This window comes from Schistocerca piceifrons, chromosome 9 (assembly GCF_021461385.2).
Source record: "Schistocerca piceifrons isolate TAMUIC-IGC-003096 chromosome 9, iqSchPice1.1, whole genome shotgun sequence".
Classification (NCBI taxonomy): domain Eukaryota; kingdom Metazoa; phylum Arthropoda; class Insecta; order Orthoptera; family Acrididae; genus Schistocerca; species Schistocerca piceifrons.
Genome location: NC_060146.1, coordinates 86,809,331 through 86,826,175, shown reverse-complemented (window position 1 = coordinate 86,826,175; position 16,845 = coordinate 86,809,331). Strand labels below are relative to the sequence as shown.

Below are 16,845 nucleotides of genomic sequence, written 5' to 3'. Positions count from 1 at the left end.
ATTCCTTGTCGAAACAATATATAAAATAACAAAGGTCAGCACTCACCTTTAGCAGACTGATGTGTGGCACATCACAGAACACAGCTTTGAGTCCTGGCTCTTCTGGTAGAAAGTACACACATTCACACACACTAACACACAAACATCCAGATGTACACCATCTTGGCTATGCAAGTTTGGGTGTACACACACACACACACACACACACACACACACACACACACACACACACACACACACACACACACGACACCCAAACTTGCAAAGCCACGATAGTGTCCATCTGGATGTCTGTGTGGTAGTGTGAATGTGTGTACTTTCTTCCAGACGAGCTAGGACTCTTAACTAGTTAACACTGTGTTCTATGATTCTGGACATGTATGTGCCACACATCTGTTTGCTGAAGCTGAGTGGATGCCTTTCCTTTGTTTTATGCACAAATATGTATGTTCCTAGCTCAAAACTATTTTTTCCATATCTGTTAGTGTGATGTGGTGCCAATCTAAGGCTGCCCCACCCAATAAAAAGAATATCATCATCATTATTTTTTTTCTAAAATTTAGAATCCAATAGTACATAAATCTTTCAGACACTCTTGGGAGTTCACTTTTAAAGTTTTTTGAGTTTGAAATTTTAATAATTTGTCAATGTGATTGTCTTGTCACATTTCTATCATTTCTGAAATTTACATTCTACTAAGAAACAGCAAAATTATTTGTACATCAGAAATTGCACCATGACAGCTTAGGAAACATCTGTCACATAATTACTGAAGAGGATAAACAATTTTAGTGACAGCTGCATATAACATAAGAACTACAAAAACTTCATATACTCTGTTTTGTCATGTGACTCATTGTTTGTTCCCACTAGTAGGTACTTTGATCTTCAAGCTTTTTTCCTTCAAATTTCAGGTTTTACTCATTTAACAGCAAAGAAATCACAAAAATGGAGAAGGCTGTATGTGCAACAACCACACAGCCATGCAACTATTTTATGACTTCATTAGGAACCAAATAAATATGCTTTTGGATTGAGAAAAGCCATTTGTTAAATAATTTACAAAGAGGACTGCAAGCATCACATAGCCTTTCTTTGTGATATTTACCAATGATGTTGGATGACTGACCAATTAAACATCTGAATCAATAAAAATATCAAACTGAGGATGTACAAAGTTCATCTATGTCAATTTTATATGCTAAAATATAGAGCACAATAAAGAAAAATTCTCATAAATTAGAATGTGAATGACAAAATATGAAAACCGTTCCTATAAACATTAAATAACTTAAGCACTAATCAAAATAATAATCATGCTGTGCTCCACAGAATAACATGATATTCATGAGAAATAACATACAGATGATCACATGATGGCATTGCAAAACACACAAATTTGAATACCAAGCAAACTGTCACCTACACAATTTCAAACCTCTAACTGTGAAGTACCAGTGACAAAGCCTATATTACAGGATCAGATGATGGTCAACAAAGTAATACATGAGCAAGACCCGATAATTATATGACCAGTTGAGAAATATTTGTTGCTTCCTAATCACCGTCAAAGCCTTGAGTATACCATTATTCATATATTGCAGAGGTGATTAAGATTAATTATTTCAGAAGGAGCAACTGTTAACAACTTTTTACATTACTTTCTGTAACAAATGTAAATAAGGTTTACAAAACCATCAGCTGCTGAGTATTATTTGCAGCAATTTGGGGTGGAAAGTGATGCAATGGCATAAGGGCAGTTGAATAACAAACAAGTCATCTTTACATAATAGTGTCTAAATATTCACAGTATATAAACAAATATGATGAAAGACACAGTCTTACAAAATTTTCAGCATTTTCGTTCTCCGCATTTTTAATTTTACCTGTATTGAGCGATTTCTGTACACGGATGTTTCAATAGTCAACCAGTGGCCTGTAACAGAAGAAGAAGAAAAACAAATGGAAATACTTTCACATTGATTAACTTTCAAACTTGTGGTATCCTAATGTATCTTAATAGTATGAGGGTTGCTCAGAAATTAATGCACCACATTTTTTCTCAACTGAAAACAATGCTATGAATGAAAAACGTTATGTATGTATTATTTGAAGTATCCTGAGTGAGCACGCCAAGTTCCATCAATTATGACAGACAAATACTGCGCAAAGGCTATGGAGCATCTGCTGTGGACAGAAGTACAGTTACTTGCTGGGCATGGATGGTGACATCATGAGAAGGTGGTTCGACAGAGCTCCATCCACGGCTGTCACACCTGGCATGTTGCAGTGAGATAATGTTGTCATTTGCGAGGACACACACCATTTGTGGAAGACATTTTGAGGACAATAAGGAGGTAATTCACACAGAGAAGCACTGGCTCTGCCGCCAGGACAAGGACTGGTACCAACAGGACATACACGCCCTTGTTTCATGCGGGAAGAAGGCCATAGAACAAGATGGAGATTACGTGGAAAAATAAGGTGTGTGTAGATAAAACACCATTCTTTTGTGTGTGTAATTCTCATTATGTTCAATAAAGAACTGAAGGAAAAAAATGTGTTGCATTACTTTCTGGGCAACCCTCGTGTATTAAATTTGTAGTTTTTCATCTGGTGTGTGTGTGTGTGTAGAGAGAGAGAGAGAGAGAGAGAGAGAGAGAGAGAGAGAGCAATGTTATAAGTGACACTGCCAAATTATTCCGATGAATATGATCCCGTGAAACTGAAAATGCATAAAAGACAAAACTCAATTAAAATCATGATCAGTATTTCCCATATCCACCAATTCAACACAGAATGTAGAATTGTGAACTGCGTCAATGTTAAAATCATGATTAGTCTACAGAAAAAAGGCTAAAACACCTACTTGGTGAAGTGTGGGTGGCTGATCTCTTGATATAAAACACAATGAGTCAACCTTCCTTATAAAATATTAAAATCTTCTCTCTAATAGTTTAGGGAGCATATCAGATATTACAGAAAATCTTAAGAGGCTGTAACACATTTGTCCCAACTGCCTGCTAAAATAGAGGACACATCACCTGGTAAACCACCATGTCTTCCACCTTGAAAACAAACCTACAAAAGTGGTGCATTGGGATACATACATGCTGCAGACATTACACACTAGAGGGTCATCCGATTGGAGCAGGAAGCCGTACGTCATCAGAATGTTCCCTATCTATATTCAAACAGAAGGCCTTCCTCCACTCTCAGTTGCTGGAACGAGTTCCGCAATGGCCGACTAGCTGATTCTATCAGCCAATGCTTTTTGTCCGACACTTTCAACCACCTTGATAACAGAGAGATGATATAGCATAGGCATTTTGAGCTCACAAACCCATCTGGGGACAGCCAGGTGAGCAGGTGTGGGCGCACAGCCGATGTACAAGTAGCCGAATATAGCACATATGATGATGATGATGATACATTCGGTTGTAGAATTTTGAATTCCTTGTTTTGGCTGCCAACATCAGCTAATTCATTTTCCCCAGAATTCCTATGTGTCCTGGCAACTATCAGAACATCACCTCCATCTCACATGGATTTTCTGGACATATTTGTCTGCTGGATACATGGACTGTATAGATTGGAGGGCACTCAGCAGTTGGAACTAGTTTTCTCGCTCTTATCAACCCTAAAGACGTAGGTATCTAAACATACAACTCTGAATGGTATCAATAAAAATCAATGTTATGCCCTTCCTCTTGGGTTTGTTCCAGTAATATAAAAAGAAGTAGAAGTAGTCGTAGCATAGTCGTAGCAGTAGTAGTGGTGGTGGTGGTGGCGACTAATAAGCCTAAGCCAAACAGAGCATTTTGTAGCCAACAATGCCCCAATCATGCGATGACCAACTTACTATGGAAAAAAATGTCTATTTGAGATAATTTCAAGGTTTCAAGAACCAGCTTTAAATGATGACTCTTTTGAAGAGGAAAGAAACATTCTTATCTTCCTCTCATCAGCCCATCTGTTGCCACCTTAGAAAATTAAAGCAGCTGGAGGTTCATTAATTGTTAATGCATCTTTATTGATGTTCAAATGCATGAAAAATTTGACAGAATGGATCACTATGCTTTGTGAATTATGCCCACCGTGCACAAGACTGATAAACAATTTCAAACATTTTACTATAGAAACAGAAAAACACGACAAAAGTTAGTGCACGTGGGTCAAAACAGACAGTCGCATACAGCAATATAGAAAGCACACTCAAAATGCAGTAGCAAAAAGCAATATATTAGATGTAAATAATGAGATAAAAGAAATGTTAAATGCATTAATACATCACCAACAGTACAGCCATTACTGCTGAAGCACACAACTAGTTGGAAAAGGATGAAGAAATCACACTGGTATCTGCCTGAATTGATTTGAGCAAAAAACCGTATCCAGTGGTTGGGATGAAAGCACAGGTCACACTCGTTTACAAGAAGGGTAGTAGAAGTGATCCACAAAGCTACTGTCCAAAATCCCCGACATTAATTTGTTGTAAAATCTTTAAACAGGTTCTGAGCTTAAACACAATTAACTAGCACGGATTCTGAAAACACTGATCGTACAAAACCTAACTCTCACCTTTCACACGACATACTGAAAGCTTTGTATCAAGGCAGTCTGGTAGATGATGTCTTTGTCAATTACCAAAAAGCACGCATCTATGCTTACTGTCAAAAATATGATCGTAAGCGAAATTTCTGCGTGGACTGAGGATTTTTAGGTAGGGAGGACAAAGCATGTTATCTTGAACTGGGAGTCATTAACTTCGAATGTGCCCCAAGCAAGTGTTTTGGGATCCTTGCTGTTCATGTTGTATATTAACTACCTTCTGGGTGATATTAATAGTAACCTCAGACTTTTTGCAGATGATGCAATTATTTACACTGGTGTCCAAAATTAAAGTGACAAACAGAAAGTTTCCAAGGTTGCATTTATCTTGCTGCAAAGCAAGAGTAAACAGGTGACAGTAAAATAGAAACAATGTAAAGAACACAGAACGTAAAACAACTGCAACATGCATTACGGTAGACAAAAATGTTCTTTGTTTTTTTCCAACTTAATGGATTTGCACACACATTCTGACAACTGGTTAATGATGTGGTTGGCTGATGCTGACATGATGAAACCTACCTCCCTAGCATATCTCAGATATGCTCTATGGCATACAAATTGGAGGCGAAAGCAGGCCACACCATGCGTGCAGTATCTTCCATTTCCAAGAAAATATTAGCCACCCGTACTCTATGAGGTCGAGCATTATCCTCCACCAATACAAAGTCCGGGGCCACACCACTGTGCAACAACCCCACATGAGGTCCCAAGATCTCGTTGCGATACCTGACAGCAGGTAAACCTTGCTAATTCACCCCTACAATTTCATGAAGAGGTGTTCGAGAGGTCAACATCTACATTGATACTCTGCAAATCACATTTAAGTGCCTGGCAGTGGGTTCACCGAACCACCTTCACAATTCTCTATTATTCCAATCTCATATAGCGTGCAGAAAGAATGAACACTCATATCTTTCCATACAAGCTCTAATTTCCCTTATTTTGTCGTGGTGATCGTTCCGCCCTATGTAGGTCAGTGTCAACAAAATATTTTCACATTCGGAGGAGAAGGTTGGTGACTGGAATTTCGTGAGAAGATTCAGTCGCAACGAAAAACACCTTTCTTTTAATGATTTCCAGCCCAAACCCTGTATCATTTCTGTGACACTCCCTCCCATATTTCGCGATAATACAAAACGTGCAGCCTTTCTTTGAACTTTTTCGATGTACTCCGTCAGTCCTACCTCATCAGGATCCCACACCGTGCAGCAGTATTCTAAAAGAGGACGGACAAGCATAGTGTAGGCACTCTCCTTAGTAGGTCTGTTACATTTTCTAGGTGTCCTGTCAATAAAACGCAGCCTTTGGTTAGCCTTCCATACAACATTTTCTGTGTGTTCTTTCCAATTTAAGTTGTTAGTAATTGTAATACCTAGGTATTTAGTTTACCTAGGTATTTAGTTTACCTAGGTATTTAGTTGAATTTATGGCTTTTGGATTAGACTGATTTATCGTGTAACCGAAGTTTACCAAGTTCCTTTTAGTACTCATATGGATGCCCTCAAACTTTTCGTTATTCAGGGTCAACCGCCACTTTTCGCACCATTCAGATATTTTTTCTAAATCGTTTTGAAGTTTGTTTTGATCTTCTGATGACTTTATTAGTCCATATGTGACAGCATCATCTGCAAACAACCGAAGACAGCTGCTCAGATTGTCCCCCAAATTATTTATATAGATAAGGAACAGCAAAGGGCCTGTAAAACAACCTTGGGGAACACCTGAAATCACTTCTGCTGTTTTACTCGCTGACTTTCCATCAATTACTACGAACTGTGACCTCTCTGACAGGAAATCGCGAATCCAGTCACATAACCGAGACAATATTCCATAAGCACTCAATTTTACTACGAGCCGCTTGTGTGGTACAGTGTCAAAAGCCTTCCGGAAATCCAGGAATACGGAATCGATCTGAAATCCCTTGTCAATAGCACTCAGCACTCCTTGTGAATGAAGAGCTAGTCGAGTTTAAGAGGAACGATGTTTTCTAAACCCATGCCGAATGTGTGTCAATAGACCATTTCCTTCGAGGTAATTCATAATGTTCGAATACAATATAAGCACTAAAATCCTGCTGCATATCGACGTTAACGATATGGGCCTGTAATTTAGGGGATTACTACTACTACCTTTCTTGAATATTGGTGTGACCTGTGCAACTTTCCAGTCTTTGGATACGGATCTTTTGTCGAGTGAACAGTTGTATATGATTGATAAGTATGGGGCTAATGCATCAGCATACTCTGAAAGGAACCTAATTGGTATACAGTCTGGACCAGAAGACTTGCTTTTATTAAGTGATTTAAGTTGCTTCACTACTCCGAGGATATTTACTTCTACGTTTCTCATGTTGGCAGCTGGTCTCGATTCGAATTCTGGAATATTTACTTCGTCTCCTTTTGTGAAGGCATTTCGGAAGGCTGTGTTTAGTAACTCTGTTTTGGCAGCACTGTCTTCGATATTATCTCCATTGCTATCGCGCAGAGAAGGCATTGATTGTTTCTTGCCGCTAACATACTTCACATACGATCAGAATCGCTTTGGATTTTCTGCCAGGTTTTGACACAAAGTTTCATTGTGGAAACTGTTATAGGCATCTCGCATTGAACTCCGCGCCAAGTTTCGAGCTTCTGCAAAGGATCGCCAATCTTGGAGATTTTGCGTCTGTTTGAATTTGACATGTTAGTTTCGTTGTTTCTGCAACAGTGTTTCAACCCGTTTTGTGTACCAAGGAGGATCAGCTCTGTCGTTTGTTAGTTTATTTGGTATAAACTTCTCAACTGCTGCCGATACTATTTCTTTGAATTTATGCCACATCTGGTCTACACTTATATTATTAATTTGGAATGAGTGGAGATTGTCTCTCAGGAAGGCGTCAAGTGACTTTTTATCTGCTTTTTTGAATAGGTATATTTTTCGCTTATTTTTCGAGGATTTGGGGATTACAGTATTCATTCTCACTACGACAACCCTGTGTTCACTTATCCCTATATCAGTTTTGATGCTGGTTATTAACTCAGGATTATTTGTTGCTAAGTGTGTTTTCACAACTGTTTACTATTTGCGTGGGCTAACTGCTCGAAATAATTTTCAGAGAATGCGTTTAGCACAATTTCAGATGATATTTTATGTGTACCTCCGGAATTAAACATGTATTTTTGCCAACACATCCAGGGTAAATTAAAGTCAGCACCAACTATTATCATATAGTCGGGTAGGTGTTTGAAATCAAACTCAAGTTTTCTTTGAATCTTTCAGCAACTGTATCATCTGAACTGGGAGGTCGGTAAAAGGAGCCAATTATTATTTTATTCTGGTTGCCAATAATGACCTCTGCCCTTACTAACTCACAGGAAGTATCTACTTCAATTTCGCGACAAGTTAAACTACTTCCAACAGCAACAAACACACCACCGCCAACCTTGTTTAGCCTATCTTTTCGTAACACTGTTAGGTTCTTTGCAAAAATTTCAGCTGAGCTTATATCTGGCTTTAGCCAGCTTTCAGTGCCTATAACAATTTGAGCATGGGTGCTTTCTATTAGTGCTTGGAGCTCTGGTACTTTCCCAACACAGCTATGACAATTTACAACTGTTATACCAACGGTTCCTGTATCTATGTTCTTCCTGCGTTCAGCCAGCACGACTGTAGAGGTTGTGCGGTTCCAGACTGTAGCGCCTAGAACCGCTCGGCCACCCCGGCAGCTCACATTGGTTTTCTTACCCTCCTCGTCAGCCAAGTACCTAAGGGGCCCCATAACGCGCCTAACGCTGGAGCTCCCAGCCACCTATAGTCCCACCTTCTGCGATTGCCCCGATGTTGCAGGCTGAGAGGTTTCCTTTGAGACAGGACAGACAACAGCATCCAGCTCAGCGAATGTGTCAGCCACAGACAGCACCTGGAACCTGTTTGTCAGACAAAGCGGGGAGGCCTCCGGGCGGCTGAAGTCTTTCGCCGCCTGCTTCGCCCCGGGGCGACCACCCACACAACCACAGGTGACGGGTCAGCCTCAGTGCGAGCAGTAACTGGTTTGGCCACTGGTGAGGACCAATCGGAGGACTCTGACGTGCTGGACGTCCAATGGATCCCCATGGCCGGCCCACAACAGTGGTGCCCATCCACTGCAGCCTCAAGCTGTTTACCTGAAGCCATCACAGCCTGAAGCTAAGAGCGAAGTATCACCAACTCGGCTCGCATCCGCACACAACAATTGCAGTCCCTGTCCATACCAAAGACCATGGAAAACTAAACTATGCAGATAAACAGACTATCGGCACATGCTGCACAACTCTAATGTAGACCCTGACGAAAACGCATGAATGGTGTCTAGTAATACGCAGATATTCAAGAACCTAACTACCAAAGCACTCAGGTGAAACTAAATAATTTGCCCCTGATAAGGAACTTTTAATATATCACAGAATCGATTTACTTCCTGACGCAAACGAAAACGCGAGAACTGTGGCTATTATATTTTTAATTTACACGCAGAAACTCAAGAAACTAAACTATTAAAGCACACAGATGATATAATATAAGGTCAACATAACCTGCACACGCCCTTAAAGACACTCCTCGATAACTGTCTTTTTCTGCAATATTATGTTTTTAAAACCGTGTTCCACATTCCCTCTAGATGCGAATGCACTGAAAATCACTCTCCAGACAAATTCTAGATTCATCTGCGAAAAGAACATTGGTCCACTGTTTGATCATCCAGGTGGCATGTTGACAACTCCACTCTAGACGTTCCCTTCTGTGAAGACGCACCAAAGGTACACATACAGAAGGTCTGTGACAATAAATGCTACTCTGACAAAGCCTTCTGTACACCATTGTTTCAATACAACACGGCCAGTGGATCCTGCAAGGTCAGATGCCAGTTCCCATACAGTACTAAGGCAGTACTGTCGTGCCCTTATGGCCATTAATGGTCCTCTCCTCTTGCCCTGGTCTTCGGCATACTGTTTCCGTCTCTATAAATTATCGCCACGTCCGAGAAACAGCAGAGCTATTCCCATTAAGCCTTCAGGCCACATCAGTTTGCAACGGTCCTGATGCTATTCTTCTTATGGACCTACATCACAGAGAGTCTGGTAGGTGTCTTCTTTGTGCCAGACAGCACTGTCTGTGAATCTATACATAGCGAGTGTGAATGTGAGACTACTTAGAAAACACTACCCTGTTTCATAAGTGCCCTGACGTCATCATTGAAGTGGTTGTTCATTGACCAGAATGCCACCTTCCATGAAGAACACGACTGTATGGACATCTGTTGATATTTTGTATGATTGTACTGTGAATTAGACACAACATAGGGAAATAGCAGTTTGCTGCTTTAATTTTGGACGCCAGTATTTGATGAACTATTGTCTGAAAGAAGCTGCATGAATGTCGCTCAGATCTTGATAAAATTTCAAAGTGGAGCAAAGATTGGTAACTTGCTTTAATTGTTTAGAAATGTAAAACTGTGCATGTAAAAAAAAAAAATATTGCTCACTGGTGTGGAACCCGCACCAAATAGGACTAACGGGGGATACTGAATGTATACAGAGAAGTTCAGGGTTTCAATTAACAGCTTTAAATGAAGACTCTGGGAATATACAACAACTTGCTACATGTTGTTCATATAGGGACAATGAGGACAAGATTAGTTCAATTACTGTACGCACAGAGGAATTTAAACATTAGTTCTTCCTGTACTCCATTAGTGAATGGAATGGGAAGAAACCATAATAACTGGTACAAAGGGGCATATGCACTGAGGCATGAAAACAATCGTTCTTCCTGTGCTCCATATGTGAATGGAACAGGAAGAAACCCTAGTAATTTGTACTGTGGCGCATACCTTATGCCATGCACATCACTGTGATTTGCAGAGTATAGATGTAGGTGTATAAATGTAGAAAACCTAAATCTGAATGGCTAGACAGGGATATGAATTATTCTACTGCTGAATGTATGTCCAGCTCTAACTGAATCTATAACAGTTATTAAACAGCATTATAGCAGAAACTGCTGATTTCATTCCTGTTTCAAAAATTTACCACGTTTCAATAAGCACATCAAATTATTGTTACACAATTTGCCATGAAAAAATAAAATAATAATGTTAAAATCAAATAATGGAAACTCCAGGTAGGAATATCAACAGTGTACGAAAAGATAGATTGCTACTTATCATAAAGGTGACCCATTAAGTTGCAGAGAGGCTAATTAAAAGAGTAAGTGTCTTTTAATTGTGCCTGTCTGCAAGCTAACTTTTCATCTTTATGGTAAGTAGCAATCTATCTTTTCCTACAGTTTAATCAACATCAATCAAAAAAGACTGTACTTTATTTAAAAAAATTGTGCCTGCATTAGCCATGATTAAAGTCAATTTGTAAACAGACTGGGGCAAACATGGAAGAAGTTTATTATTTGGTTGGTTGTTTTTGGGGAAGGAGACCAGACAGCGAGGTCATCGGCCTCATCGGATTAGGGAAGGATGGGGAAGGAAGTCGGCCGTGCCCTTTCAGAAGAACCATCCCGGCATTTGCCTGGAGTGATTTAGGGAAATCACGGAAAACCTAAATCAGGATGGCCGGACGCGGGATTGAACCGTCGTCCTCCCGAATGCGAGTCCAGTGTCTAACCACTGCGCCACCTCGCTCGGTGAAGTTTATTAGTCCAACGGTCCTCATGGACACTGTGATAATTTGCTTAACAGTCATCTGTATCATATAACCATGTGATATAAGTCAGACTAATTACTATGGACTGTCATTCGTTGACTTGAACAATGACCCTCATCGTTTTGGTCTGAATTCTGTTTATCTTATCTAGAAAAATTTAACTCTGGTAAAATCTCTCCTCGTCCTACTTCCTTATGGTTCATTTCTGCATCTATAAGCCAGCAACTGGGCATAAGCGTGCTGTATGAAATACTTTCTCATTACTGAACTTTTTGGGGCGTGACTATGTGACTGATAAGAAAATGCACACACAATAATTTTAGGCTTCAGTCAGTGTCTGCATACATCTGATATGCATTTCCATAATCATGCGGCCACCACCGCAAAGAATTATTTCTGTTTTTATCTAAGAAAGCATTTGTGGCGTGTGTGTGTGTGTGTGTGTGTGTGTGTGTGTGTGTGTGTACATGGAAATGAAACACTTCCTGTATGCTACTGCTATCCATTACAGGTGGTACACTGCCATTTACTCTGCCATTAATTTCAAAGTGATTTGCAGAGTATATGCGTATATGTGTTTGCCACTACATTATTCACACAAGATGACACTTATCCCTTCATTCCATAACTGGCTGCCAATAACACACAAGTGCAGATTGCAAATGCAACCCACAATTTAAATCTGGACAAAATCCTCCTGATGATTGCATTTGTCTTGAAATGTTTAAAAAATGTGAACAGAGACATACTGAAGTAGAAAATTGTTACTTCTACATATGTGACTCACTCACACTTCACTGATACCTTCTCGATCCAAACAATATCTCAACAATAGATCCTTTCACCCACAAGGCTGAGATGGACAAAGACAAAATCGATACAGTGTGCATGACATGTGATGCAAAGTCATCAAGGAGTAACATTTATTTAATAAGAAAATACTGTCATCTGCACAGAGGTGTTGTGTTCCCATGCCGAGAGAGAGAGAGAGAGAGAGAGAGAGAGAGAGAGAGAGAAATTCAACAACAACAACAGGTTTCAGGACTTTTCCTGCCAAGAAGTACAAGTTTACTTTTACTGGAATCCCAATGGCTTTTCTTCGAGACTTGTCCTCATTATCTGTCACTACGCACCTTATAAACGTTCTGTTTTCACCCTAACATCTCCAGACTGCTTATTTTTCCTCCCAGCTAATGTCAACTCCAAAGACATCCTTCAACATCTATTTCTTCTAAACATCTTTAAGATACCAACTCAATACTTTTCCACGACCGAAAACTTTCTGCTTTTTTCAGGCACTCATCTCTACCCTACTACACCCAATGTCCTCTGCCACCTATTTCTTGCCTCTAATAAGTTTCCAATCAGCCATACAGTTAAGCTTATTACCTGCAGAATTGACATATCCTGTAAATACAAATAGTCAAATTTCACAGACATTACATCAAAGGCGATAATGTTAAAGGCCTTCCTGGTACCTCGGATATGGTCTTCTCTGTGGTGGGCTCCTGCTACGCCTACTGTCTCTCCGACTACTACCTCTCCTATCGTCGGATCTCTGCCTGTGGTGATATGAGGAGTGGCTGCTACTGCTGTAGCCCCTCCGGTAGTTACCACCACAATCTTCATCATCGCTCGATCGTGACCTGCGAAACCAAAATGCCAAAAGGTTACAAACAATTATTAAACTTTTCAATTTCATCATTGATAAACTTTAAATAAATTCAATTAAAGACATATTGCCATGGAAATATACATACCAAGCAACGGCAAGAGATCTCACACACACACACACACACACACACACACACACACACACAGAGGTTACGAAAAATTGCAAGCTTTCAGAGCCACAAGATAAGGAAATGAGTGCAGAAGGAGCACAGGGTCTGTCCAGGATACTGCGATGGCAGAGGAAAGGGGGGGGGGGGGGGGGGGGGGGGTGAAAAGTTATCCTATGTGTGATGGGCAAACTGTCCCTACCCTATGGCTCCAGCCCCTGTAACCACCCCTGCTGTAAGACTTGCACTATGCGCCCCCTCCCAATCACCACCTGTAATAGCCCGGTAACTGGCAAAACATACACTATCAAAGTGAGAACCACTTGTGAGAAGATGCATCTAGCTCATCAAAGGGTTTCTCCAAAAGCTAGAAAAGTTTTCATTCTCTTCTGTGTGTGACCATCAATGATCGAACGCTTCTGCTGTTTGGTAGGTAGTCTCCTTTACTCCTAAATTATTTACATTCTGCTAGAAATTTCCTTAGTATATTAGTGGAAAGTCGTAGTTGGTCTAAAAGCTTGTTAACCTCCCAGATGAATAACTGTACGAAACAAAACTCCTTAACCCCAACCAGTCACAATCTTAACTTGCCACAACTAGTTTATAACCTGTGGCTGGCAAGTTATAGGGGTTATAACTGTACTACTGCTATGTTTTCCCAAGGTCTGATTTTTAAAAGATACAGTCTATAAAATGTAACTGAAAAACTATATGACTTCAATGACTGTTTACAAAATAATGTTCCATCACCTACACTTGCACATACGGACCTGCAAAATAGGCACACTTAGAGAAATTTTTGTGCCCAAATTTTACTTCCCTCTGACACCCAAACCTTCTGATGTCAGACACTCAGATTGGTACCAAATGTTGTGCGTCGATAGAGAATGAACGAAAACACTGATTTTGCTCATGCTGTGTGCTGTCGTTCAGTAGAAAATGCGTAAATGATAATTAAAAGTATCACAAGTGCTACTTAGCACAGGAAAAGCATACCTGTGAGTAATTGTATTGTAGATCTCCTGTGGTTGAGAAGGTAGAACGTTCAGTCATTGTACCAAATGTCCCACATTCAAATTCCAATGATGACAGTTTTTGTTTACACATTAGCATGCTTACCATCCTTCTCATTTATCTTCCTTCTACACCTACATCTACACTTTGCAAACCACTATGAAGTGCATGGCAGAAGGTACTTCTCATTGTACCGCTCAGCAGAATTTCTTCCTGTTCCACTCACCTATGGCGTGCGATTTAATTCCTCCATGCATGCTTTAGTCAGTCAAATCTTTTCTTTGTGAACTTTACGGGAGCAGTGCGTAAGGGGGTGTAGTGTATCCCTATAGTCCTCTCTTAAATCTGATTCTCAAAATTTTCAAAGTACACTTCCACACAGTATTCTCCATCCATCTGCATCTGTTAGTTCACATTCTCACTGGTCGAGCAAACCTGTAACCTTCATGCTATCCTCTTTTGTCCTACACTCTTGTTAGTCCTTTTTGGTATGAGTTCCACATTCTAGGATGGGTCAGGCCGGTATTACACTATCATATTTCTTTGACAAAGAAATATGATCAAATATTTGTCAAGTTTCCTTGACAAAGAAATATGATCAAATATTTGTCAAATTTCTTTGACAAAGAAATATGATCAAATATTTGTCAAATTTCCTTAACAAAGATCTTTGATGTGGCGCTAATAAGGGATATTACACCGTCTTCATATTTTTCATGAAATTTCAAGATGGTGGACAACAACTTGTTATTATGCACTGCAGTTCCTAGTACCGCAATTGCACTCTGTGTGTATTTGGAAGAAAAGCGGTGGGAAAAAAAGGAAATATACTTGGATGAAGCCATAGGTAGTACTTTGTGATAGTAAAAGAATTCAGCAAAATTTGTTAAGAGAGCTGCTAGTGAAGGACGTCGAGTCTTATATATAAATGAATACAAATGACTGAGAGTGTATTTCAGTATTTGCTCAGTAATGTGGCTTCTCATATTACAGAACAGAATACTATCTTGAGAAATGCTGAATGTGCAGAGGACAAGCAAACTGTGGCACTGGGATTTCTTGACACAGGAGAGAGCTACTCTAGTTTACAATGCAGCACTGGAACATCACATTGCACATTAACCAAAATAATTCCAGAAACATGTGAAGTGATTTATACAGCACTGAAGGGGGAATATGTGAAGGTAAATAAAGGTTTAGTACTCTATACGGGCAATAAGAACAATTTTTATACTTGAATAATTTAATTAATGGTATTAGTGTTCCAACAACTACAAAATTAATAAAAAGTATGGAACAAATGAAGAGCTTTTTAACTTGTGGTATCCAGGGTTTGAAAATAAACAAAACAGAATGGAAAGCTAAGAAAGAATATTTATTTTAGAGTGTGACTACATCCTCTATTCCAGCTCGCTGAAAAGCTGCCTGGGTCTTTCCAGATGTAGAGGTGAATGGTTATAGCTGTAATTGTGGACATGAAGCCACCTACAGCGTATTCCAACTGCCCATCAATACACAATTAATAACATGCACTGTGCCCCTTGCTCATCCCCCACCCTAATCGAAGCAAGTTTTTGAAAAAAAGGAAGAAGAAGAAGAAAAAGAGGAGTCGAAGACACACACCAACTTTGAAGCCATGTTTACAAACATGTTACAGAGATGTCAAATAGCTGTAGCAACACCAGTGCTCCAAGCAGTTACATTTCATATTGCAGTGAACAGAAGACGAACACCTTTTATGATCAAATCTATGGCGAAGCCCTCAATTTGATCATATTTATTTGACGACAGGTGAGATTTGACAAAGTTCCCTCTTACACCATCAAATTTCTTTGACACAAATATTTGACATATCAACTTTGACAAAGAAAAATGATAGTGTAATACAGGCCTTAATGAGTGTTTTGTAAGCAATTTCCTATTTAGATTGCTTGCATTTCCCTAGTATGCTACCACTGTCTTGATTCACGGCTTTCAGAAGATTGTGAAAAAAGTACAAATCGAATTTTGCGTGAAAAATATTTTTGGAATTAATGCTCTTTGGCATGGTGGTCACTCAGTTGGTTTTGCTCAGAATATTCTACAACAGTTGGTAGTCAAAGATATAGGACAGTAGTTTGGTGCATTACTTCTGTTACCTTTCTTGTAGAAACAAGCTTCTTTCCAATCAGTTGTCAGTTTTTTGTTTGAGGATCCTCAGTATATTATAGGCAAAAGAGGGGGGTAATGCAGCTGGAAATTCTATATATACTCTGATAGGGATTCTATCGGTCACTACCTTCGTGTTTGAACATTGGCGTTGGTATCACTGGTTGCTTTTATATACGACCAGGATTTCTCTGCACTTTAGAGAGGTCTTCCTATAATATTCTGCTATGCCAGTTACTGAAGGCTTCACACATTTCCTTTTTGACAGCCAAACAGTTTCATTCAGCATTTCTCTATTTTTCCTAGTAGTACTTACGGCAACAGCACACTATTTTGTAAATATCATCATCGCAATTCCTTAAATTTTAAATAACTTATTGGACCTAGAGTCCACGGAATGTACAAAATTATTATCTAAATGTTGCCTCACCAAAACCATGTTATCAGTCAACATCATTCATTATCTGAATGCTGTCTTGCCAACATTTGTATTTGTAAATGACTGGATCAAAGAATGGAAAATCCAAAAAGGATAGCCTGCTACACAATGAACTATCTGCTTCCTCTATGTGGCAGTTTCCATTGATAATAGCCATAGAGGACACAATCAGCTG

The 16,845-nt window shown here is 39.5% G+C and overlaps 1 protein-coding gene across 1 annotated transcript in view; it reads right to left on the bottom strand.

Annotated features, from left to right (window-relative positions):
* Positions 1–1,781: 1,781 nt before the first annotated feature.
* The window catches only part of LOC124717201 (CLK4-associating serine/arginine rich protein), a 132,500-nt gene continuing 117,436 nt past the window's right edge, over positions 1,782–16,845 (bottom strand). Inside the window, exons 17-18 of the mRNA XM_047243980.1 lie at positions 12,767–12,934; positions 1,782–1,936 (exon numbers count right to left, since the gene is read on the bottom strand). Coding sequence (XP_047099936.1) covers positions 1,918–1,936; positions 12,767–12,934 — 187 coding nt within the window. The 3' untranslated portion in view covers positions 1,782–1,917. The remainder of the gene's footprint in view (positions 1,937–12,766; positions 12,935–16,845) is intronic.